Source organism: Rhinichthys klamathensis, unplaced genomic scaffold (genome assembly GCF_029890125.1).
Source record: "Rhinichthys klamathensis goyatoka isolate OS25496 unplaced genomic scaffold, OSU_Roscu_1.1 h1tg000060l_1, whole genome shotgun sequence".
Lineage (NCBI taxonomy): Eukaryota > Metazoa > Chordata > Actinopteri > Cypriniformes > Leuciscidae > Rhinichthys > Rhinichthys klamathensis.
In genome coordinates this window covers 4,452,351-4,478,158 of record NW_026606605.1, presented here as the reverse complement: position 1 = coordinate 4,478,158, position 25,808 = coordinate 4,452,351, and the positions used below count along the sequence as shown (strand labels likewise).

Here is a 25,808-nt window from a genome sequence, read left to right as displayed (position 1 = left end):
GCCATTTAGCTAAATGTCATTACAAAAATGCCCAAGAAAAGTTGCTGGTGTTATACATTTTGGAGTTACATTCCAAGCCTCCTATTTATTATGCCTCAAAAACAAACATTCCTGCGTCCAGAAGCTCCACAGACCGTCCACTAAATCAACATCATGATGTCCTGCGTACATATTCAACAATCTACAGTATTGAGGTATTCAGTAATGGGGGCGTGAGAAAGTTAGCTCTCTGGAGCTCTGTTGTCTGCATGTTCAATCATCAGAAGTCTCCGCCTCCTGCGCGGGCGATGGCTTCTCAGGTCTGTCCGGTCCTCAGTGTGTTCTCTGGGTTCTCTGAGCTCCCTGAGTTCTCAGGGGCTGGCTGTAGGGCTGGGTTACACCTCTCTCAATCCTCCCCTCAGGTCCCTGCACACTGTGTTTTTCTTCCCTGTCCTGGGCAGCGCACACACTCACATACACACACCTTTCTTTTTCCCTGGATCCACCATCCTGGGCTGAGAAGCCAGGAGAGAGGGTGGCAAGGTTTGGAGAAACCGTTGGGACGATAGTGAATCTTCACCATGGCTAGATTCTTCATGATCTTCAGAAGCTTGGTCCTGTTGCAGGCGCTCTGCTTGGCCTTATCGCAAGTGGTGAGTTTGGCTGCGCTTATCTACTTTTTCTTGATGCTGGATGATCTTGGTTTTGGTGTCAAGTAAGATCATGTATCTTGGAGAACATCTTAAGGATTGAGATATGATTTACTGTGGATTCATTTAGATCAAATTCATTCTATGGTTGACTAGTTTGGTAGGTGACCTGTTTACAGGAAACTTTTGATCCTCAAAGTTGTTCAGTTTCTTTGTGTAATCTTCTAAAAGTTTACCTAAGTGGCTTTATACAGCATGCAGGCCTGGCATTGAGCAATATACTATCCTCAGCAGTGCTATATTTTGATTCTGAAAGCTTAAACAATTCAGTTTTAGTAACTGAAATGAGTAAATGGAGACCCGCTGAATAAAATATGAAGCAGAAAGTGAACATCAGACGAATAAACAGAGAGAGGAGAAGGTAGAAACGGAGATATTACAAAGAGCCCATTGAAAATACACTGAAGCTGCTATTCAAACAGACATAGAATTACACATACTTGTTACAATTTAGATGAACCACCTCAGAGAAAAATGCATGCATGAAGCTCATATGCAATAAAATGCAATGGACCCAATGAATGTGTACTTATTTTGAATCCACCATCTTATAAACTCATGCATTGAAAAACAGATCTATCTTTGATGCTGAATGGGGGAGGGTCTGAGTAAACATTCCCAGCCTCTCTTTTCCCACCCCGGATGCCCTGATCATCTAGCCAAGGACTTTAATTAGGTTTTCATCACAAACCTTGTTCTGTCTATCAAATTTAAGGAAGTAAACATGTCTGAGGCAGTGTTTGCAGTGTCAGCTAAAACTAAGTCATTTTCAGTAAGCTGGAATAAAAGAAGCTGTAAACATATGCTTGAAAAACTGAATAAATGAACTATTTAAAAAAAAAAAAGATGACAAAAGCACATAACAAAATTGCTAAAACATTTGAAAACTGAAAATATAAAAATGATCTAATTAAAAATGTTAATAAATACTATACTACAATAGCATATAAATACTTGTCTGAGGTCACAATTACAGAACAATATAGGCTTTATTTGTTTGTTTATTATCCAAAATTAGACTTATAATTAGACGTATACAAGAGAGATTCAACTAATTTCATTTTTTAATTGTTAACAAATTATTTTATAATAAATTGCTAGGTTTGTGGAAGTGAAATATAGAACGCTGTTTATATTAAAGCGACTGGCGGTGCACATCAATGTAAAGGCTTCAGTATTGATGAAATTAAAAACTCTGTGTTTAATTTTAGACCGGTCCACCTGGACCCCAGGGCCCTCCTGGTCTCCCTGGTCCCGCTGGAACGCCCGGTGCCGACGGCATTGATGTGAGTATTGGAGCCGCTTGGCTGTACCACAGGTCGAGCTGGTACAAAGACAGTCATTGTGCACCTGGTTTCATGGGCCCCGAGTTCATCTGCACTACCAAAATCTTGCCAATAGAGGGCGCACAAAATAAAAATAATCACACAAAAGGGTTCTGTTAGAGGGTTGCCTCTTTCCCATATTGAGAGAGAGAGAGAGCTAGTAGATGTTGGTTATTTGATACGCTTGTGGCCTAGATGGGTTCAGTATAAAGACACTCAGCAGGATATACAACAAGTCCGACTGATACATAGCATAGAAAAAACAGAAACAGGATCCCAGCGTTCTCCCATGAGCTTCTACAAATACTGTAGGATATTTAGATTTTATAGTCATAAATAGTGAAATATGCATAAAGGGAGATATACAGAACTCTGACGCAAAAAATATTTTAAATCTGACTTTATAAAGAGGTCAGGATGGAGGAGGAGCTTGTTTGTGGGTGGAGTTTTACGTACATTCATTTATTTACTTTTTTATATACATTTCTTTGACATTTTATATAGGTCTATGCTAACATGCTAGCTTTTGCAATGGCTGTGAGAATTGAGGTTGAATATTTCAGATTAAGTTATATATTTTATTGTACTCTTGTTTGTTTTTGTTTTTTGCAAAAAGCATTATTATTAATTCCCTGAAATTTTGCTATAGAAGAAACTGGATGATTTTTTTTTGTCTGTTAGGGATTTGTCCCATACTTTATATTGTCACAGTCTCACAGTCCATCTTTGCTACTGTTGTATTTCCCTTTATAGGGTGAGAAGGGTCCTCCTGGACCTCCCGGACCACTAGTAAGTGACTATAAAAGTTGATCATAAATTTGCATTTTATATACTTACATAACCATTTAAAGGTAAAATTAAAAACCTGTTTTATATTTTCATATATATTAAAATGCCATTTATTCCTGTGATAGCAAAGCTGAATTTTCATCATTACTCCAGTCTTCAGTGTCACATGATCCTTCAGAAATCTTTCTAATATGCTGGTTTGCTGCTCAAGAAACATTTATTATTATTATCAATTTTTAAAACAGTTGTGCTAATTAATATCTTTTTTGCAGAAACCATGATGCTTTTTTTCCATGATTCTTTGATGAACAGAAAGTTCAAAAGAACAGCTTTTTTGAAGTCATTCAAGAAGTCATTTTTGATTAATTTGATGCGTCTTTTCTTTAAAATGAAAAATCGTACTGATCCCAAACTTTTGAACGGTAGTGTAGGCTATATGAACAATATTTAAATTTATTGGTAATACTTTATTTTACAGCGTCATTGCAACATTGCAACAAACATATGTTACATGTAGTTACTATAGTAATAACTATAAATTATTCATAATTACATGCAACTAACCCTAAACTAAACCCATATCCTAACCCTATAGTACGTACATGCAGTTACTTAATATTACTCATACTCAGTACTTAAATGTATAATTACAGTGTAACAAAAAAAACCTTAAAATAAAGTGTAACCAATTTATTTAATAAAAATAAATGCATTTAAAACTCAAACTCAAAGAACTGAGTGTATTATACAAGTATTTAAACTTTTTCATGTGTGAATCACTTTACAGGGTCAAAAGGGAGAGGCAGGGGAACCTGGTCCTGATGGATCTCCAGGGGAGGATGGCATTGATGTGAGTGACACCTACAATTCAGGACTGACATATTTATACTATAGCTCAGCCATTAAAAAAAGGCAGTTAAGTTTGTAGTTTGGAGCTAAATCTTGTTTTCAATCAATACATTTGATTCATAATGAATAATGACATTTGAAATCCTGTTCTGATGAAGGTTATTCACACCTACCCTCTGAAAATGTTGGCGTGAGACTGAGAAAAGAGATCTTGGTCCTAATGAGCAAGACTTTCTCAGTCACATGCTAAGAAGCAAACATTCCTTATTGGATTTACCACTTAATCTGTTCTGGAATGCCAGTCCCTGGTTTTCCTCTCTCTGAAATGTTTGTAGTAAGATGTCAATGTATAAAAGTATCTTTAAAAAAGATCTTTACGTATTAAATGTTATGCTTATGAATCAAGTCGTTGCCATTATTTATATAGCGCTTTATACAATACAGATTGTTTCAAAGCAGCAAAATAATGATCAATGTTGCAAACAGAATTCTGCTGTAAAGCAGCTCTAAAAAAAGTTCATCTATAAAGCAGTGATGTCATCATCCAGCTCAGTTCAGTGCATATTGCTGAATATTAAGTGTCCCCAACTAAATCACCTGCTTAACCCGGCCTTTGAATCATATTAGAGGTGTTTACATGATTCTAAATGGTTACTGTTTGATTATTATTCTGAAGGCTTGTTTTCCTCTGTTATCTCTCCAGGGTTTGATTGGTGCTAAGGGTGAGAGGGGTCCTCGTGGTAATCCTGGACCAAAGGTGACGAATTTATATTTTATTTTTCTTCATAGATGCAGCATACACACAATCTACTCTATTCTAGTGTGCAATCAGTTGGCCAACCAACACACAATACAAACACACACAACATATCTTTAAATGTTGGAAAGATGATAATAGAGGACAATGACTGAAAAGAATATCATGAATAATGAATGTCATGTATGCATTCTGAGGGTGTTATGAATAATATATCGTCGTTGTTAGTCTAAAATTGTGTAAAGAATGGAACACATCTAATTCCACATGACGTTTTATTGATTTTCACAGGGTCAGCCAGGGCCGGGTGGACCACCAGGGCGACCTGTAAGTATAAAAAAATATGTAAGGAATTTGTTGAACAAAAATAATGCTGCGAGTCCACCACTTGCAGTTTCTCAAACTATTCGACAGGTGACGCTGTAGTACACAAAACAGTAACATTTCCGACCTGATTTTTGATGTTTGAGTATTTCTACAGACACAATGTGCTGTATTCCAGTGCTAATGGACTACAATCAAGCTCTGTTGCTAATCATTTTTTTTTTTTTTTTTTTTTAACTTCAGGGACCTGGACTGCCTGGACTTCCTGTAAGTAAGCCAATTCACAAGCCATTTTTCTTCCTTATCCTCATTATTCCAAGTGAAATCCTGCGGTTTCACAAACAAGGTTTGAAAGACTAGTCCCAGACTAAATGACATGTTTGAGCTGTTTTGACCGAAAGCAACTTGCACTGACATCTTAAAATATCAGGATGCACACCAGTAATGGTTTTGTTTCTATGGAACGTTTATTAAAGCTATTTAAATGTCCTAATTAAATTAAAGCCTAATCCTGGCTTAATCTAAGTCCTATCTGTGGAACCAGGCCTTAGTGAATAAAATGTAGGGTGGGATCTTTGGAAGTTGGAGGGGTTGATTCATAAAAAATCACCATGAATGAGGAGATTACAAAAACATTTTTTTTAGGCTACTAGAATAACATGCACCGATGAATCATGCCCTATAAATATGCATATGCCAATTATACAGGAGCTTTGACTTTTGACCAGATGTTGAAAGTGATTTGTTTTTTCAACATTTTCTCACATGCAATTTCAGTGAGAATGATTTGTGCACTTTTACTGTTTGCTTGAAAACTATTGTGCATGCTCTAAAGGCTTTTGCAGTGCAAACCGTACAAAACCATACGAGATCTTGGCCCACAGAGGTTTCTTCTATGCTTATTATGTATTGGATTAATAAACAAGTGTCTAATTTCACTGTTCATTATCTCATTACAGGGAGCACCAGGCCCCATTGGACTTCCTGGACAAATTGGGTCTACTGGGCAAAAGGTAGGTCTTACATCTTCCTAATAACATGATAGTACATAAATCTTTCCTGTTTAAGAATGCTGTTCATTCTTAACCTTTGTTACTAGCTAAGACAACTGTTTTCGTTGTAGCATAAATAGTTTTAGTGGTAAAACATCACTCGGTAAACCCATTTAATTAAATGGATCACTGAACTGATGCATGCTTGCTCTCGCATCTCTCATCACAGGGTGTCTTGGGAAGTCCTGGACCTCCAGGATTACCCGGACCTTCAGGCAAGCCTGTAAGTCACAGTAATGTTTCATTTACTTCACTTTGAAATGTAGTCTTCTCAAGTGAAACCACAAAATCTAATTCTGTGTATAAAGCTGTAGGGCTGATAATAAATCAGTGTCAGAAGAGTGTAAAATGACATCTCATCTCATACTGCATTTCTGGGCGTACGTTTTATTTCATTTTCTACTCTATTTCATTTCATTTCTTGAAGGCATCCATTTGGGATCTGCTTCAGAACCTTTTCACTCCATGATAAATAAACTCTCCAAACATATTTATTTCTTCCAAGCCACCTGCATTTATATCTTCTTTCTCAATTTATTTATGTCATTGTCATTTTCAGGGTCCGCCAGGAAAGTTTTTGGGTTTAGAGGAAGGCAGCGCTGACTTCCAGGTAAGGTTGTGTCTGCAAACCATGATGTGCCACAACTTTTCCAGCAGTCTGAATTCCAAAGTAGATTCTCATTCATTATTTCCATAGACATAAAAAAACACAGGATTTAAAGAGCTTTAAGCCTCAAACAAAACCAGTCAGCTCCAAAATGAATAATAGCATCACAACAGTGGACTTTATGCAAAAAAGGTTCAAGTTTATAAGAGAATAAATGAACAGCCAATCATATAATCACAAAAGGAAACAATGATACTGTACAATATATAAAAAATTGGCTACACCGTGAAAAATAACTTCTTAATGCATTTTTTTGTTAGTCTTTTTGACTTGTTTTTCCAGTGAAAATTTCAAAAAATCCTCAATTTTCTTGACTTGTTTTCCAGTAAAAAATATCTAAAAAGCCTTTAGATAATACAATTAATTAAAGATAAATTAACAGTATTTATGAAGATGATAGGATGATAATATTCTTATATATTGTTTTTAATTTTTATAGATTTAAGAGAAAAAGAAAGGTTTTTATGCATAAACTAAAAAATACAATATATAAAAAGTTTGTTAAAAAATATATATATTTATATATAAAAGCTATTGTTGAGAATGTGGTTGCAGAGTTGATTGATTTCATTTGCTGTCATTCGCGGTGCTTTATTTGGAGGTCCTTGGGAAACCCTAGATTTATGGTATAGTGTAAAAGTAAAGCTAATTTACTTATATATTTGTTTAAAATCTATAAACAACAACTTGATACTATTTTCACAATTCTGTCATCAGACCTTATATTGAAAGATCCATATGTACTGTATATAATCCTTCACTATTCAGTCCTACGTCTTCCAAACTGCTCTTATTTCGCATATCTTTTTGGCTTTCTTATTTTTGTCCTCTCAGAATCTGCCCTTCTCTGTATTTATTCTCTCAGAGTTTGCCCTGTTATACGTTCCACACCCTTCATTGATCTCAGTGTTCATAGATGTTCCTAATGAGCTTCATTAAATGGGTGTCATCAAAGGCTCCTGCCCATTAGCACCTATCTGGATCCAGAATCCGAGCGGGTCCCAGGGCTGTGATCTGCAGCCAGCCTGCCAGGAGTCTGTTCAGCACTGGGGCTTGTGGGATCACGTGGCAGACTGGTTGACTGCTTCTCCTCCGGCCTAGAGCCCAGCTGGTGCCCTGTACTGTCTGGATCAATCCTTATTATCCATTTACTGCAATTAGAGGGCTGGTGATCTGAGATCTAGAAAAAATATCCGAGCCCTTGCTGCCCTTTTTCACTCAGCTGTGAGGGTTTGAGTTAAACAGATCTGACAGTGATTGTTTAGCCTGTGTGATTTAGTGTTGTTCTTTTTTAATCCAATGTTGCCAATGTGTGTTCTAGTGTCCAACCAACTGTCCACCTGGGCCGAAGGGTCCTCAGGGCCTACAGGGAGTGAAGGTTAGTAAGTTGGAATTTTATATTTTATATTTCTATTTTGTGAATAAAGTTCACCCCAAAAATTCAAATTCTGTCATCATTTACTCACCCTGAAGTTGTTCCAAACCTGTATGGATTTCTTTCTTCTGCTAAACATTTTGAAGAATATGGGTAATCAAGCAGTTTATGGGCCCCATTGACTTCCATAGTACTGGACAAAAAATACTGTAGAAGTCAATGGGGCCCATCAACTGTTTGGTTACTGACATTCTTCAAAATATCTTTTGTGTTCAGCAGAAGAAAGACATTCAGGTAAATGCATCAGAAATTTCTATTTTGGGTGATTTTCCCTTTAAGGGCATCGCAAGGGTCAAGCTCCAACCCACATGACTATAAAATAGCACAGCCTTGAGTGCTTTATTGCTTTTATATTCAGATTAAAATTTTATGTACATAAGGAAATTCACTAAGTGTCATCCTTCTGCTAGGACTGCAAAGTTGTTTTACATCATAGCTTTACTATACTTGTGCATGGAAGGATGTATTGACCCATCAGCATCTGGGACTGGAACTATTAATTTACTATGATATTTTACAAAGTGATATAATTTAATGGCTGATCCTGAAATTATTTTCTTCACAGGGACATAAAGGTCGAGTTGGCGTACTCGGAGATCCAGGAAGCATTGGAAAATTGGTAGGTTTTTCCTTCTGATGATCAGCTGAATCCTTGTTATAATATTAATATTAATAATATATATTTCATATATAGTTATATAATTTAATAATTTACTTTAATAATTAAACTATTTCATTATATATATTATTATTCATTATATATATATATATATAATTTAATAATTTAAATATTTTAATCATTTTAAATATTAAAAATATTATTATTCTTAAGAACAACAAAAATAATACTTTTTTTAGAAATATTAAATACATTATTTAATAATTAAAATATTTTATTAATTTTAAAATATAAAAAATATATTTTTATTAATTATACAGATACTATTTATAATTTATTCATTTAAATATTTAAGAATTTTAAATATTACAAATAGTATTATTATTATTAACAACAACAAAAATAATAACAAATATGTCTTTTAAATAAAAAAAATTAAATGTAAAATATTTGTAATCATTTAAAATGTAAATAAATTTGTATTATTATTATTATTATTATTATAATTATTAACAACAACAACAATAATGTAATAATTGGTAATAATAACATATTTTAACATATTTATTTAATAAAAAAATTATATTATTTTGAAAAAGTTATTTAAAGATTGGTTATGTTGATGACCTGACCTGTCTTCATACTTAAACATTATGATTGTTCTATTTTAGTAATAGTCACACAGGGAGGCCAATAGTGCGTACACTTTGCAACCACAAAGGGGAGCATGTGAGCACCCTCCGGATTCATAAAAAAGACAAATGGGACATAGCCCTTTCCAACTTTAAACTTCATAAACCTCATATCACACAATGTAGAACAACAAAAAATACTGATTGGTTGGTAGAGTAAAATAAATAATGTTTCTTATTATGCATCCAGATCATGCTTTGAAGGGTCCCAGTATCTCCCGCAAAACACATATCCAGCATGCAGAGCAGGATTATGAGCTAATGAAGCCCCTCAAGGCGTATAACTGCCTCTAATCTGGGTGTGACTCGCAGACAGAACACATTGACCCAGATGAAAGGAAATAGGGGGCCGGCAGGTACTGAGAAGATACTTGCCTGTGAATTAATCAGACTTAATGAGCCCCTCAAGGACATTAGAATGGACTACAGGGACAGAGTGGATTTGGCCGTAATTCAGAGCACGACTGTCTTTGGGAAGTGTTGAATTTAAAGTCGGCATGAAATGAAAGTTGTGACAGTCTTTTCTTCCCTATTGTGACGTATATTAGAGTGAAATGGCTTCTGGAATGAGCATTTCCTATCAAATTCAGGACACACATATCTGAAAATTAGTCATATATTTAAACAAATAACTTCAAAGTGACGAGCCACACAATATCCCAAAATAAAAGGCCATTTTTTTTCTTTCAAATGTAAATATGTGTTTCATCCTTGTGTTCTCCATCCTTAGGGTACAAAGGGTGATTTCGGCATCTCTGGTGAACAGGGAATACCAGGCCCTCCAGTAATGTATTTATTTAATTTAAGCCTATGTTGCTGTTACATGATTGCAAGTAATTTTAGCAGTACATTTTATGAAGGTCTTAAGATCACCTGTGAAATAAAATGTCTGCTTGTCTCTGCCACAATCACTTTAGGGCCCTCAGGGTCTGAGAGGATATCCGGGAATGGTGGGGCCCAAAGGCGAGACGGTGAGTCACAGTTCCCGAAATATTACTCGTTTTCTGTTTATGTCTACACTAAATATGATTTGGACTGGTCTGAGGAGATACAGGCCTACAAAAGGAGACATAGCAGATGGTGTCCATCAGTGTTGTTATTATTCCTAACTAAAACTATTTTTTTTCGTTAATAGAACTAACGCTTATGGAAGCTTGTTGGGGGAAAAAGTTAGCTCACAATAATTGTGAGATATAAACTGTGAGAAAATATCAGAATTATTACATTAAAAAGTTGCAATTACCTTTATTTTTTATTCAGTGATGGAAACAAGCTTCCATACAAGCTGGAATAAAATAAAATACAATTATTAAATGAAAGCTATATATCTATAACTAAGGGTGGGTGTTTTTGATCCATCAAATCTGTGGTTCATTTTATTTCACTGTCTTTGAGATGAGATGATAATTTTGCCAGGCGGTTTTAAATTTAGACATTATCATTTAAATAAGCTTATTATATTAAACATATAACTTATTGTGAATTAGCTTCCCCACTGAATTGTTCATCGGCTCGATTTGCATACATGGGTTTTATTATATTCTGAAAACACCCTGTGGAACGTAAACAAACATTGCACAACTTCAGTTATATTTGTAGGACAGCAAATCTCCACAGACTTTGTTTTACAATCTGTAAAAAACTTTAAAGTGAATTCACAACTTCTGTGACAGGGACCACGTGGTTACAAAGGCATTTCAGGACCAATCGGCATCCCTGGACGCCCGGTAAGTCGGAAAGTCTTGTGTTAATACATTTCATTCTCATAACTGACAAAAATACATTTAAATTATAAGCTTACTGTGCAATGCAGGGTGAAGAAGGACCCCAAGGACCACCTGGAGAGCCTGGTGACAAAGGTGACTTTGTAAGTATTAGTAATATTATTCACATCTATTCATCCAGGCATTCATTTATCATTCTACATGTTAAGTTAGCAAACTTTTCATCCATATATCTATTCATTCTTGTAGGGAGAACGTGGCATACGAGGGCCTCAGGGAGTGGTCGGAAAGAAGGGAGAGAATGTAAGTTAAAAGATGGTCAATTTAAATGCAATTTAAAACAGGTCCGCTAAACTTATGCTCTTAATCTTTTGATAAATGTTCCCTGTCAGGGTCTTCCAGGAATTGATGGAAAAGATGGTACTCCTGGCATCCCAGGAATAAAGGTATGGATGACTCTTTTTCAGCTCGTAAATCAATCCTCACAGCAGCCATCATTATTCAAGGAGACACATGACATATGTAAAAGATAATGCATAATGCAGTCAGAGTGAGCAAGTCTTGTTTCATCCAGTAGGGGGTTCTTTTTCCAATATATAATATCCAATATAAATGCAATATATATGTATATGTATATATATATATTGCACTTTCCTATCCCTTTTTTTAAGGGTGCTTCAGGACAAAATGGAAGACCTGGAGCTCCTGGTCACCAGGGAGATGCTGTAAGTAAATTTCATACTTCATTATCCTTTCCATATCATATACGCTGTAATTATCATCATTAAAGGTTCAAGGGAACTTTCCCCATCTTCCTCACACCTGTCTATTGTATTCCCTTGGTTAAATGAGGATCATTACATATAAAAAGTAAAAGTTTAGTGTATTTTCTGCCTACAGTAACATTCTTGCCCTCACTGTTTTGGAGCTTAAACCACCTTGAAATTGCTCTTGCTATTAACTATTCATCATCATCAAACATGACTCTCCTGGCGACTTGGGGTAATGGAGCATGCTGGTTATGATACAAAACATCACAACGTACCTGCGCAAGCCATAATACAGGCGCCCTCTCTAACAGGATGAGTTATTGCAGCCTTGTTCTGATATCAGCACAAAGTAAAGGACAGACATGGAGCTGTCTACGGAGGCCTGCAGGGGTCACTACATTCATCCTGCATGCTATTTTTCACATTTTGTAGGGTTTGCCTGGAATGCCTGGAGCCAAGGGTGAATTGGGAATTAAGGTGAGATTATGCAGTTTTTTTTGTAAATTCCTACAATTTCTGTTGTTGTTGTTGAACTATAAACTAGTTTTTGGTGTTCAGGATGTCAGTTGATACTACACTATCCACAGTGCTGAGAAGTAACAGATTATATGTAAACTGGATTAGATTCTAAAAATTAAGAACTTGTAATTCGATTATATTAATTAGAAAAATGCTATTAATCAGATTAAAGTGACTTTTTTATTGATTACATATTCAGTCAATTATTCATAAGTTATTGATTTTCCCAATTTTACATTTTGAACTCACAAACCCCTAATGCACAAATATTTTTGTAGAATGTAATGCATTTTCTTTCTCTTTGTATTTTGTATATCAATGTGATACAAAATAATCGGGTTCAAATGTGATACACAAAAAGTAATCCAAAAGTAATCAAATAGTAGTCAGATAAATTACCTAAACTGTAATCTAATGGATTATGTTACTAAATTTGTAATCTGTAACAGACTACAATTTGTAAGTAATCTACCCTGCACTGACTATCCACTAGTGCTCCATTCTATCTTTTCAACCATTTATTTGTTCTCTTTTGTGTTTAGGGTGAGACGGGACCTCGCGGTTTGATGGGAACGCAAGGCCCTCCAGGACCTCAAGTATGTCATATCATTCAAGGACATTGGTTTACAAAGAATCCAAAAGGTTTTTTTTTTTGTTGTTTTAGTTTTTTTGGCTTCTCATGATGTTTCTCTTTCTCTCAGGGAGAGCCTGGTCCTCCAGGTGAAGCTGGCATGGAGGGAGTCCCAGGGCCAAAGGTCAGTTTCCATCCTCATTGACAAATCCTTTCATTAACATTGAACAAAACGCTCTTTTCTTACCTTTTTATGTCTCGTCCGATAGGGTGACAGGGGTGAAAGAGGACCAGTTGGGCCTTCTGGTATTATTGGCCTGCCTGTAAGTTTCGTGATTTAATATTTTCCTTATTTTTCTGCTATAATCAGGGTTCCCAGGCTCATGGAAAACCTGTAAATAGTTTGAAGGATTTGTTCAAATAAATGCTAACACTTTACTTGAGGCCTTTATATAATGCATTATAAAAGTATTCATATATATATTTGTAATGCATTATATATTTTCATAAATGACTATAGCCAAAGTTAAAATATAATATTTTGCACTCGATTAAATGCTAATCAATTTACAACCTTTATATAATGTGTTTTTCTCGATTTTTTGGTTGATATTCTGTCTCTAGCCATTAAAATAAAAGATATTTTATAATTTATATCCATAAAAATTATAGACTCGTCATTTCTTTGTAAGTGGGCAAACTTAAAAAATCAGCATGGGGATCAAATAATTGTTTCCCCCACTGTACATTTATATATCTAAACTTCTTTTTTGAGTCTATAAAAAAAGAATCTTCATTCTATAATCAAAAGAAATTACAGTAATTGTTTATTTTTTTTGTCATTTTCACTTATCTTGTGTGTTTTACTTGCAGGGAAGTAAGGGAGAGAGGGGGCCCATGGGCGTCCCAGGTGGTCAGGGTTTAACTGGAACTAAGGGTGACAAGGTTTGTAACCATATGAACACAATAATTAAGAGTAAATGAACTGAGGTTATTTCAACTGGTACAGTGATGAGGTCTGACCACATGGGGGCAATCTTCACTCATGATTTGACTTTTCTAGTAGAGGACATCTATGCTCCAAATAATCCTCCTCAATTCAATATGAAATATCCTCTTATAGACACTTTAATGTCTGTTGTCCTTTAATCTACAATATCCTTGCCGTTTAATACACTGAATGATGGCGGTAAAAGCCAGTTGATTTAGTGTGCTCGGAGAGTTTACGGTAAAATAAGATATTACCAACAATAAATTGGTATCCATTAGAGCTGACACTGAGAGATATCTGATGTACAATTGCATCTACTTACAGGGATTTCAAGGCAAAGTGGGATCAAAGGGAGACGTTGTGAGTACACCCTCTGATAAATACATACACATATTTATGGAGTGAAATAGAAACCATACATCACAGTCCACATCACAAAAGATAACAACTTAAGGTGACATTGATGAATCTCACCTGCTTCTTTCACAGGGTAATCCTGGTGTAGAGGGATTGGCTGGGGAGAAAGGAGAGAAGGTAAAATAAGTCTTGTAGTCTGATACATTTATTTAATAGATTGGTTCCAGAAGACTTCTGTTCATCTTAAAATTGCATTTCTCCATTTAACAGGGACAATCTGGGGAGCCTGGCCCTAAGGGACAGGTAAGGACAGCATGAAGAACACCGATAATGCAAAGTGAAATGCGTAATTTAGTTAGATTCAGCTTTATTTGTTTGTTTTACAATAGGGCAGGACATGACAAACTATCTTGAAGGTGAATTGTGTCAGTTCTTTGTTTTGAAATACGTCATGCCGCCCCAGTTTTGTGAGTACTTTTACACAAGTCATCCTGACGTGTGTACTTTTGGCCCAAGCCGCCCAGCCAATGGCGTGAGTTAGGGGCGGGACTTCTCTTTTGTCCTATAAATGGAAGGAGGTAAATCTGACATGTTTATGGCAGTGTTGTTATTAACTAACTAAAACTAAAATGATGAAGAAAAAAAAGGGTAATTTACATAAAGATGAAATAAAATAAATATGAATATTAGATAGAAAACTTAAACTTAAAAAAAAAAAAACTAATTAAATTAGAAATGTTGTCTTGGAAACCAGACAAAATAAAAGTTGACAAAAACAAACGAATGAAAATGTCAATTTCATAAACAAACTAGAAGTAAAATACAAACTGGAAATATAAAATAAAAGCTAATTCTAAATATTAACCAATAATATAGTTGTATATAAATAATAATTAACATGGTTTATGGGACATTTTCAGGAAACCTGTTTGGAAGTGATCATATGATATTGCTCAGACCTATTATTATTCTTTTGCCCAAAATTACCAGACTAATGATGTTATCTTGGCAGACTGTAAGGCATGAAATTAATAAATAAAAATGATTTTTATTATCTGTTTTGTAATTGATATTTGCTTTGTAATTTATTAAGTTTTGCCAAATTAACCGATTCTTTTTTATAATCTGCCAATTTTCCACACAAAAAAGGCAAGTACCACTTGAAAATGTCAACATTATTTTGTACCACTAGTGGTGCAGAAGTGACACACTTCACCTTTAAGATAACGCTTTATTTAACTTTAGCATTTTCCTTGTACAATCAACAGTGAACATCCTAGTTTCTTTATTTTCTCAATGACTGCCGCCTCTATCAACAGCAAGGTGTGACTGGTGATCCAGGGCACAACGGTCCCACCGGAGATCCCGGGAAACCAGGAGACCAGGGTCCCGCAGGCTTACCTGGTCCACGTGGCCTGTCTGGAGAAAGAGGAGTTCCAGGGATGCCAGGAATACAAGGAACAACTGTGAGTGTTCAACAAAACCTCAAGAACAATTTCCATCACAGCTTTCCCAACCTACATTAACCAACAAACAATTCTGTTTACCAGAGAGCATTTATGCCTCAAATCTACTCAACTAAAGTATTGCTCTAGCCAGACAGGTTGCAGTAGAAACACTTGCAGACAATAATGAGAACTCTTGAAGTGAGGAAGATCGGGTTTCTCTTTCAATCTCTTAAAGGCACAGTGTGTAAGATTTTTGGATTAAAAAATCCCAAAACCACTAGAACAATGTTATATATTTTGTTGACTTGTGTACTAACATCATCCCAAATGTTTCCAACGTTTAATTTTTAACGGCCCGCGCCATTGCGTCGCCGACTCGCCTGTCAATGACGTCATGTCCACGTTACCCTCGGTTTCCGTAGAAACCATGGAAACACCAAAGATGCTTAAAATATATTATGTGTTTTATTAGACAGGTGAGCCACTGTTTTTGGATACATTTATCGACAGAAAACGAATAGCTTAACACGGTTAGTCTCATTGTTTGAATCTCTTGTTTTCTTGATTTACCGCGTTTGTACCATGCCTCAGAGACAACACTATTTTGTCAAGTGGCTAACATAGCAAAATCAGAAAGAGCTTTATTTGTAGTAACAGTAATACAGCATTTTCTCCACCATACAATATACTGTATTTTAAAATGAACTGCATGCCATTTAGCAACACAAGTCATCCAGCTTTGTAATATCGATCTAGCTTATACCACAATATCCTGCTTCATACCACAGTAATGTTAATAAAACTTTAATACATTAGCTACATGATTTCTGCCTGAGTTCCGTCGGCTGTGGAGGTGAAGACGACAACTCCCATGATTCCATGCTCACCCAGCCAGAAATGAAATCATTTACTCACCATCCATCAATGTTGTTCTGAATCCAAAAGGAGATGTTTAGCTTTCTAAGCTGCTCTTTTCCAAAAAAATAATAATAAAGAGCTGTGGTCACTATTTACTTTCATTATATGGAAAACATTTTTTCTAAATATCTCCTTTTGTGTTCCACAAAGTCAAACAGGTTTGTAATAAGGATAAAGGATGACAAAATGTTCATTTTTGGGTGTGCTATCCCATGAACAGTGTTTTTATCATTTTTATGACTTTGCTTTTCAGGGTCGTGATGCTACGGATCAACACATTATTGACGTGGTCCTAAAGATGCTTCAAGGTGAGAAACAATCATTGTTCTTTCCGTAAATGGCTGCAATCCAAATTGGCTGCAATCAGTGTGTCAGAAAGAGGGCAGCTGTAATCTATCCGGCTAAATCTACAGTACTCTTCATCCTTCAGAATGTATCAATGTGCAACTCATCACTCCTCAGGGACAGCTTTCCTGCCAAACACTATTTATCCGTTTCTCCAAATTGACTTCCACACAGTTCTGTTTTCTCTGGGATTGTCAGGCTATGCTCTCTGGCCTTCTATTTTGCAAGAGAGAGAGATGACCTGAAGTTGCCCGCGATAACCCTTTGTTGGCTCCCACCGTTTCACAACCTTGCGATTGCAAACATACCTCCGCTTATACAGCCACACACTCACGTGAAGCGAGAGGAAAGATTTCTCTTTCGTTCCCCACAGGGAATCAGATTAGATGTGGAGATTTGGTCAGTGTGACACCTTGAGAACTGGTACAACAGATGAACGTCCAGCTCTGGGTGGTTATCTTAATGATATTTACCCAATGTTGCACCCGGTGAGATGTGATTGTGTGCTAAGCGAAGGTTCGACACTATTTGCAGGGATTCTTTTCAGGGTTGAGCGCCTGAGTCTCCACACAGAACACATTTTTGCATTCCACTGTGCTACTCTATTGATTTTCTATGTAAATTTGGCTAGATGGATTTGACTGCTGCACATGAGACCGTGTTCTAAAAATGCAGCGCTCATGTTTAAAGATCTTTAGATCTTAGGTTTTTCCCTTTCTCTGGCCTGCATTTCACGTTTTTTGCATTCCACTGATTTGCTTTTCCATTTATTTTTGATTTAAATATGCATTAGATCAGGGGTTCTCAACTCTGGCTCTCAAGATCCACTTTCCTGCAGGGTTCAGTTCTAACCCTATCAAACACACCTGAACAAGCTAATCAAGGTCTTCAGGATCTCTAGAAACTACAGGCTTGATCAGGAATGGAGCTAAACTATTCAGGAAAGTTGGACTGCGTCTGAAAACACTGCAGAGTTTGCACACTAAAGCACCTCACGAAAAAACAAAATGTTCCGTTTTTTTAAAAATGTGTTTAAACACTGCACTTGCATCTCGCTCTTTTGCTGTCTTGCGTCTTTCGCAGTGTCACGTGCATGATATGCTGTTTTTAAAACACAGCACAAGTTAAAAATGTATTTATTTTTTAAATGTACCTCATGTTTTTGCACTTCACTTTTTGCATAGTTTTTTATTTAAACATGCTTTAGATCAGTGGTTCCCAATCCTGGTTCTGGAGTACCTTCAACTGCAGATTTTGTATGTCTCTTATGCCTGTTACAGATCATTATAAATCACACTGTACGACATGGATGTAATACACTTGGGTACGACGTGTACGTAGACTGTGCGATGATGGCACCTATTAAATCGTAGTCTACGACGCAAGTTAGTGTAGAAGAATAAAACTTCATTAGCATGAGCTAGTGGTAAACAAATAGAGCACGATGAATCACACTTTGGCAATTGTGGTGTTTACTGTATGTATGCTGAAAAAAAGAGGAGGAAGCGAAAGAGGAGAATATGGGGACAGTCTTGGCATGCCAGTTTTGCAAATGGAGCTTTAGGTAAGTAGGTTTAAGTTTTAGTGCCATTTCGTTGATCAATACGCCATTTCATGTTGCATGTTTATTGTTAGTTAGCAGACGACTAAGGATTCAGGCGGTGGAGATGAGATGCTTCTGCAGACTTCTTGGTATCTCCTACAGAGATCACATCACTAATGTAGAAGTGAAAGCCCGAATTGAGAGCGCCATTGGGTCATATGAAGACCTCCTATCTTCAGTAAAAAAACGCAAGCTAAACTGGTATGGGCACGTCACAAGATCACCAGGACTTTCCCACATAATATTACAAGGCACAGTACAGGGAAGTAGACGAAGAGGCAGGCAGAGGAAGAGATGGGAAGACAACATTAGAAAGTGGACAGGTCTAGAGCTGAGTGACACAGTGCGGAAAGCAGAGAACCGGGAGGAATGGAAGAAGTTGGTTGCCAAGTCTTCAGTGGTGCCCTCCAGTGGACTAACGTAGGGAATAGTGATTGAGGGTTTAGGGGGTGATTTCAGGATTATGCCCTTGATTAGCTGGTTCAGGCGCATTTAATAAGGGTTGGAGCTAACCTCTTCAGATCATTGGCCCTCCAGGAACTGAGTTTGACACCCCTGCTCTACACTTTTTTTTCATTCCACTACAGTGTCTCGTGTTCCTAAATGCAAAAAATACATGCTGCCTGAACTCATTTTACTTCTATTCTTCTGACAGAAAAGTTAGCGTTGGTAGCAGTGAGCGCTAAGAGAGCGGTACTTGGCGGAGCAGGCGTGATGGGACCTCCAGGTCCTCCAGGACCACCAGGATCTCCAGGACCTCAGGGTCCTCATGGACGGACAGGCGGCCGTGGCATTCCTGGCATGATCGGGGGCCCAGGCCAAATAGGAAACACTGGTCTTAAAGGTTCAAAAAAATCGTCTTAATGTAGATCTAGCTCGATAAAATTCCGTCAGTTAACCTAATAGCTGTATATATCATCCCCGTGTTTCTTTTTCTTGCAGGGAAGAGGGGTGCAAAGGGAGAAAGAGGAGATCTTGGACGCCCACACTCTGGCCAACCGGGACCACCTGGACTGCCAGGTAAGTTCAAACTACGCCCACCTTTAAAGTCCCCTGAAGGTGAGTTGGTTAATTAAGTGGCCCATCCTGCTCTCTCACAGGTCCTCCGGGTCTTGACGGCGTGGCACGCGATGGTAGGCCAGGCGAGCGAGGACCACAGGGTGCAGCGGGTGAGGCGGGCCACCCTGGAAAAGCTGGTCCTTCTGGTCTTCCTGGATTTTGTGAAGCAGCTGCATGTTTGGCAGCATCAGCCTACACTTCTCCCAGACTACAAGAGGCAGGAACAGTGAAGGGCCCATCCACTTAATTCAAGCCCTCTACTGGGACATAAGAACATCTGGGAGAGAGAGAAAGAGAGAGTTAGAAAGAAAGGGGAGAGAAGCATGGAAAGAGGGGCACACAGGCCTTCTCTTCATTGGACACATGGTGAGGGGGAGGGAACAGCCGTCGCCTGACATTGTGAATTATTTTTGTATGTGTTAGGATAGCATATGTATGAGTTGACATCTACGGAAAGGAAGTTTTAAGGTGGCAATGTTAGCCAATGCTGATCTGTCCCACCTCACAGTACAGAGAGAGGTGAGAACATTGCCAGTGACATCACCGATGACATCATCATCATCATGCCCCATGGACTAGAAGAGCTGTGAGAATGACATTCAAACAAAGGTGCTGTTTTTGTTACTAATATTTTTGTTTTATGCATCTGATCCAAATGATTTTTACAAGCCAGGAAATTCCCCTTTAATTGAACCAATAAAAGAGTATTTAAAGCTACTTTATTAATAGATTCATTTACCTTATGCTTCAGTAAACCGCTTCCCCTGCTCGAGTTGACACACCGTGATTGAATCCGAAATCGCCCCCAATACCCTCAAATAGGGCGCTATTTGAAGGGACATCCATTTGTAGTAGTGTCCAAAACGTAGTGGATGTTATTGAGTGCACTCATTCAATCCCACAATGCAGCGACATAACGAGTGTACATCCGATGTACGTTCAACAGCTGTCCGAATTCGCTCAAGTGAACCGTATTAGTGGACTAACGTAGGGAATAGTGAATAAGGGTTTAGGGGGCGATTTCGGATTCAGCCCATGTGTACTTTATGTCCCCGTTTGAGCCATGAAGCAACGCCTTTGATCTGTTCTTCTACGTGAGATGGTGACGCGCTCCCATTAACTTTATCCTTGATTCCATGCTGTAAATCTTTGTAAATGTGTTTTAATTTTGTATGGAAAGGATGGGTTTAGAATATTAAGCAGATCCAAAGTTAATGACTTTAATCAGCATTCAGGATCAAACTCCAAACATTGCTCTAACTGAATTGCAAACCTGTATGCCACTTCCAAGTTACTGTGTTATGTACTTAGAGAAGAACTGATTATCTTCATTAACAACTATTTATTGTTCTTCTTTTTTTTGGTTCGTCTGTAAACACTCAAGTTTTTTACTCTTTTTTTTTTTTTCTCCGTCTGGTTGTTCAGATTTACCCCCAATCAATAAAGAAGAACTTTTTGTAAAACTCAATGTTCTTCTGTATCGTGAACATCTGAGAGGAACAATGATTTTAACTTTCTTTAAACAATTTAAACGTTCTTTCTTCTGGATCTGACATCTTTTTTGTTGTAATAAAAGATATTCATTTTGATATGTAGCCTTGTTCATGATGAAAAGCGGCATGCATTGAATTCACATGAATGCTACGGTATCTATTCATCCAAAGCACTTGATCGTTGTTAGTTTAAGCAAAGGAAATGAGTTGATGTCATTTTTTGAAAAAAAAAAAAAAACATTAAACTGTCTCCATCCTTCTTGCTCAAGGATACGACAGCAGAAAATCTGTATTATTCCTTTATATCTTTTTATTACACAGCTCTGTGGAATACTTGATTCTGATTGGTCTGATATGTCTCCATCATCATGTCAATACTGTCTACCGCTCATCTGGATAACTAAAAACATACTTAACACCAATTTATAGAATAAATAGTGTAATAGTGTTCACACTAAAAATTACAATAGGAAAAGTCCACTTCAAATACTTGGATAATACACTGAAGTGTGGAATGGGAGGCTGGATGACCTGGATAACGTAATAAAATTCTTACACTAGACAGTAGAGTAACTAGTGCATTGTATACACTCACCCGTCACTTTATTAGGTACACTTTGCTAGATTTTGGTTCATATTGACAGGGCTGCCCATCCATGAAGCGAATCTCTCATTCCACCACATCCCAAAGCTGCTCAATTGGATTGAGATCTGGTGACTGTGGAGTTTAGTGAACTCATTGTCATGTTCAAGAAACTAGTTTGAGATGATTTGAGCTTTGTGACGGTGCGTTATCCTGCTGGAATTAGCCATCAGAAGAGAGCACACTGTGGTCATAAAGTGATGGACATGGTCAGCAACAACACTCAGGTAGGCTGTGGTGTTTAAACGATGCTCAATTGGTACTAAGGAGCCCAAAGTGTGCCAAGAAAATATGTGCTATACCATTACACCATTAGCAGCAGCCTGACCGTTGATACAAGGCAGGATGGATCCATACTTTTATGTGGATTATGCCAAATTCTGACTCTACCATCTGTTTGTTGCAGAAGAAATCAAGACACATCAGATCAGGCAACGTTTTTCCAATCTTCTATTGTCTAATTTGCATGAGCCCGTGTGAACTGTAGCCTCAGTTTGCTGTTCTCAGCTGACAGCAGTGGCACCGGTGTGATCTTCTTCTGCTGTTGCCCATGTGCTTTAAGGTTGGACGTGTTGTGTGTTCAGAGATGCTCTTCTGCAGACCTCGGTTGTAACGAGTGGTTATTTGAGTCACTGTCTGGCCATTCTCCTCTGACCTCTGGAATCAACAACGCATTTTCGCCCACAGAACAGCCACTCGCTTGAGATTTTCTCTTTTCCAGACCATTCTCTGTAAATCCTAGAGATGGTTGTGTGTGAAAATCCCAGTAGATCAGCAGTTTCTGAAATACTCAGACCAGCCTATCTGACAACAACAACCATGTCATGTTTAAAGTCACTTAAATCACCCTTTTTCCACATTCTGATGCTCAGTTTGAACTTCAGTAGATCGTCTTTACCATGTCTAGATGCCTAAATGAATTGCTGCCATGTAATTGGCTGATTAGATATTTGCGTTAACAAGCATGGTGTAAGTGCATAGACCTCGTGTTTCTCAAATCACATATTCTTGAAATCCTCGCCTCTTTAGTATAAGCAAACTTATTTCCACAAACTAGTTACCCTTGGGCCAACGTATTTCAAGACATGTCATTCATCCTTTGTGAATACAAAACAATAGGTTACTGTCGTAACCCCGGTTCTCTGAAACATCGAGTGGAGAGATCCACCTATGGGAAGGGCATCCGTACCTGACCTCTGCAGAAGCATCCAATTGCACCAAGTCTGGCTAACAGACAGAAGCGCGCAGCCAATGCCAGGTGAGGCCACACCCCCTTACCTACGGGCATATCACAGCTGGGCGCGCTGCTATTCCTCAGTCAGTATATTCGCTTCTCGTGCGGCAAGCGGGGCAAGGCTGGTGGATCTCTCCACTCGATGTTTCAGAGAACCGGGGTTACGACAGTAACCTATTGTTCTCTTTCATCATCTCGTTTCGAGATCCACCTATGGGAGAGACATGGACAGCTCCCCGATTGCCCAATACACTCACAGTGAGGTTCTGAAGGCCAGAGAAGGACGGTCACCTCAGAGAGGCGGTGCCTGACACGTCCCACAAACCTGACCCTGCAAGTTTTCCGCCACCCTAACTGCTGTGGACAAGCAGGGCATGAAACATGCATGAGACACATACATGATAATGGCCCCCGCACCACCAATGCACATAGCTAAACCCAAGAAGGAATGCGAATGCTTGGTGACAGGAATGAACATGGCCAGCCGGCCCATTCACTCCTCGTTGGTTAACCAAACGGGGCTGTGGGAAAGGGCTAAGAGGACCCTACCCCTAGGACCGAGTGTGCCACCGAAGTTCTGGTGACATCCAACCGGTAGTAACGCTCAAAGGTATGAGGAGAGGCCCAGCTGGCCGCGGAGCAGATGAACAAAGCCCAAGAGGCGGCTAAGCCCCTTGTGGAATGAGCTCTGATGCCCCTTGGGGCTGCACTCCCTTTGCTTCATAAGCCATAGTATAGCGTCCACAAGCCAATGTGAGAGGCATTGCTTTGAAATGGGACTCCCCTTGTGCAGGGGAGCCCTAGAAACAAAGAGCTGGTCGCTCTTGCGGAAAGCACTGGTCCTGGTCATTATGCTTGCAGAGCACGGACGGGACACAGAGCATTCAGCCCCTGATCCTCCGGGGAGGCAAAGGGTGGAGGGTGAAAAGCGGATAGCTCCAAAACCTCCGACGTGAACGCAGGGAAGCATTTCGGCATGAAGGCCGGGTTAGGCTTAAGGAAAACCTTATCTCCACTTAGGGAGAATTTGGCGCACGAGGGGTGAACCGAGAGTGCATGTAGCTCACTGACCCGTTTAGCAGATGCCAAGGCCGAGAGCAAAGCTGTCTTGAGGGACAGCAGCTTAAGGGAAATACTCCCCAGAGGCTCAAAAGGATACAGAGACCGCGCTTCCAGCACCATGGAGAGGTCCCACTCTGGGACAGATTCAACAGATCTCCTGATGACCAGCAAAGAGCGGCGTGCACCCTCCATAAATCTGCGGGTTAGAGGGTCCTGCCTGACGGTGGAGCCCCAAAACCCACATGACAGGGTGAAATCGCAGCCAGGTAGACCTTAATAGTGGAAAAGGACCTGCCTCTTTCCATGAGGTCTTGCAGGAAACACAAAATATCAGGCACCGAGCACTGATAAGATGTGAAACCACGCCCATCATACCACCCTTCGAACACTTGCCACTTACAGCCATATAGGGATCGCGCGGAAACGGCCCTGGCCTTCTGATTAGTGGCGATTACACGCGGCGGGAGCCCCAGTGCATTTTGGTTCGTCCTCTCACGGGCCAGGCCCAGAGAGCCACCCTGTCCGGGTGGGGGTGGTAAATCTCCCCGTTGGCTTGGGACAGTATGTCCGTGCGAGGGGGGAGGCGCCATGGCTCGGCGTATAACAGAGGGATTATCTCTGCCAGCCATGGGGCTTTGGGCCACCTGGGTGCTATTAGAGTGAGAGACAGGCCGTGCTCTCTCACCCTGGCCAGAGTGAAAATGATCAGGCACAGGGGAGGAAAAGCATACAACAGCACTTTGGGCCATGGGTGGGCCAGTGCGTCTGCCCCGAGGGGCGCGTCCATGTCCTTTAGCGAGAAGAACATGGGACAATGGTGATTTTCGCGCGAGGCGAAAAGATCTACGGCTGCCTGTCCCATCTCATCCATAACCTCTCCACTATCTGCGGGTGAAGACGCCAATCCCCGTGGATTGGGTTTCCCCTCGATAGCAGAACCGCGCCTCTGTTCCGAATGCCCGGGACATGAGTCACGCGTAATGACAGAAAAACCTGTCTGCTCCACACCAAAAGCCTGTAAGCTAGAGCGTGGAGTTTTGACGAGCGCATGCCACCCTGACGGTTGATATAAGCCACTACCGTGGTATTATCGCACCGTACTAGAACAGGATGTCCCTGCAGGCAAGGCAGAAAATGATTCAGAGCTTTCCAAATAGTAAAAGCTCTAAATAGTTAATGTGCGCTGAACGTAGTCTGCTCAGCCACAGACCGTTCACCGTTCTGCCTTCCTGGGTGGTTCCCCAGCCTGTTAAGGACGCATCTGTCGTCAAAACTTTTCGCATCGTACCGTCCCGAGGGGGGGTTCCCTGTGCGTAAAAGTTCTCGCTCACCCAATGGCGCAAGGCCGCCGAGCAGGTGCACGTCATCGTTACCGAGCAGCAGAGATCGCAAATCGGGCTGAAATGTAGTGTACAAAACCCATTTCGTGAACGTTCTCATTCTCAGGAGACCAATGGCACAACTTGGATAGATGAAGCCATGAGATCCTGCAGCCTGAGGCATGTGCGATATTGTACTCTCGCCCCTTCACTGAACTGAGACAGACAGTCCATCAGCGAGCGAACGCGCTCTTGAGAGAGACGCGCTCGCATGGAGACTGAGTTCAATTCCAAGCCCAGGAAAATGACATTCTGACTGGGAGTCAGATTGTTTTCGCTCGCATTCACCTTGAACCCGAGGGATGTGATGTGCGCGAGCACCCGGCCGGTGTCCAGCGACACCTTCTCCTTTGATTTGGCTATGATGAGCCAGTAAGTCAGAATTCTCAGCCCTGATAGTCTCAGGGGCGCCACGCCCACCTCCACACACAGACAGAAAGTTCGGGGACTTAAAATTGCACCCGAACGGAAGAACTGTGAATTTGTAACAAACG

General features: G+C 39.3%; 1 protein-coding gene across 2 annotated transcripts; it reads left to right on the top strand.

Moving 5' to 3' along the window:
- The first annotated feature begins 317 nt into the window (after positions 1-317).
- Positions 318-19,792, top strand: col9a2 (procollagen, type IX, alpha 2). 2 transcript variants are annotated; one of them, XM_056249735.1, is made up of 32 exons: positions 319-632; positions 1,901-1,975; positions 2,768-2,803; positions 3,591-3,653; positions 4,356-4,409; positions 4,701-4,736; positions 4,977-5,000; positions 5,693-5,746; positions 5,955-6,008; positions 6,345-6,395; positions 7,774-7,830; positions 8,453-8,506; positions 9,929-9,982; positions 10,116-10,169; positions 10,872-10,925; positions 11,012-11,065; positions 11,172-11,225; positions 11,315-11,368; positions 11,594-11,647; positions 12,125-12,169; positions 12,754-12,807; positions 12,913-12,966; positions 13,052-13,105; positions 13,656-13,727; positions 14,098-14,133; positions 14,263-14,307; positions 14,401-14,433; positions 15,450-15,596; positions 16,750-16,804; positions 19,100-19,288; positions 19,387-19,464; positions 19,545-19,792. In XM_056249735.1, the coding sequence occupies exons 1-32, from the start codon at positions 561-563 to the stop codon at positions 19,748-19,750; spliced, it is 2,076 nt and encodes a 691-aa protein (XP_056105710.1). In that variant the 5' UTR covers positions 319-560; the 3' UTR covers positions 19,751-19,792. The 2 variants fall into 2 exon arrangements, with proteins under 2 accessions (XP_056105711.1, XP_056105710.1); XM_056249736.1 differs by lacking the exon at positions 2,768-2,803 and having other exon boundaries at positions 318-632.
- The last annotated feature ends 6,016 nt before the right edge of the window (positions 19,793-25,808 follow it).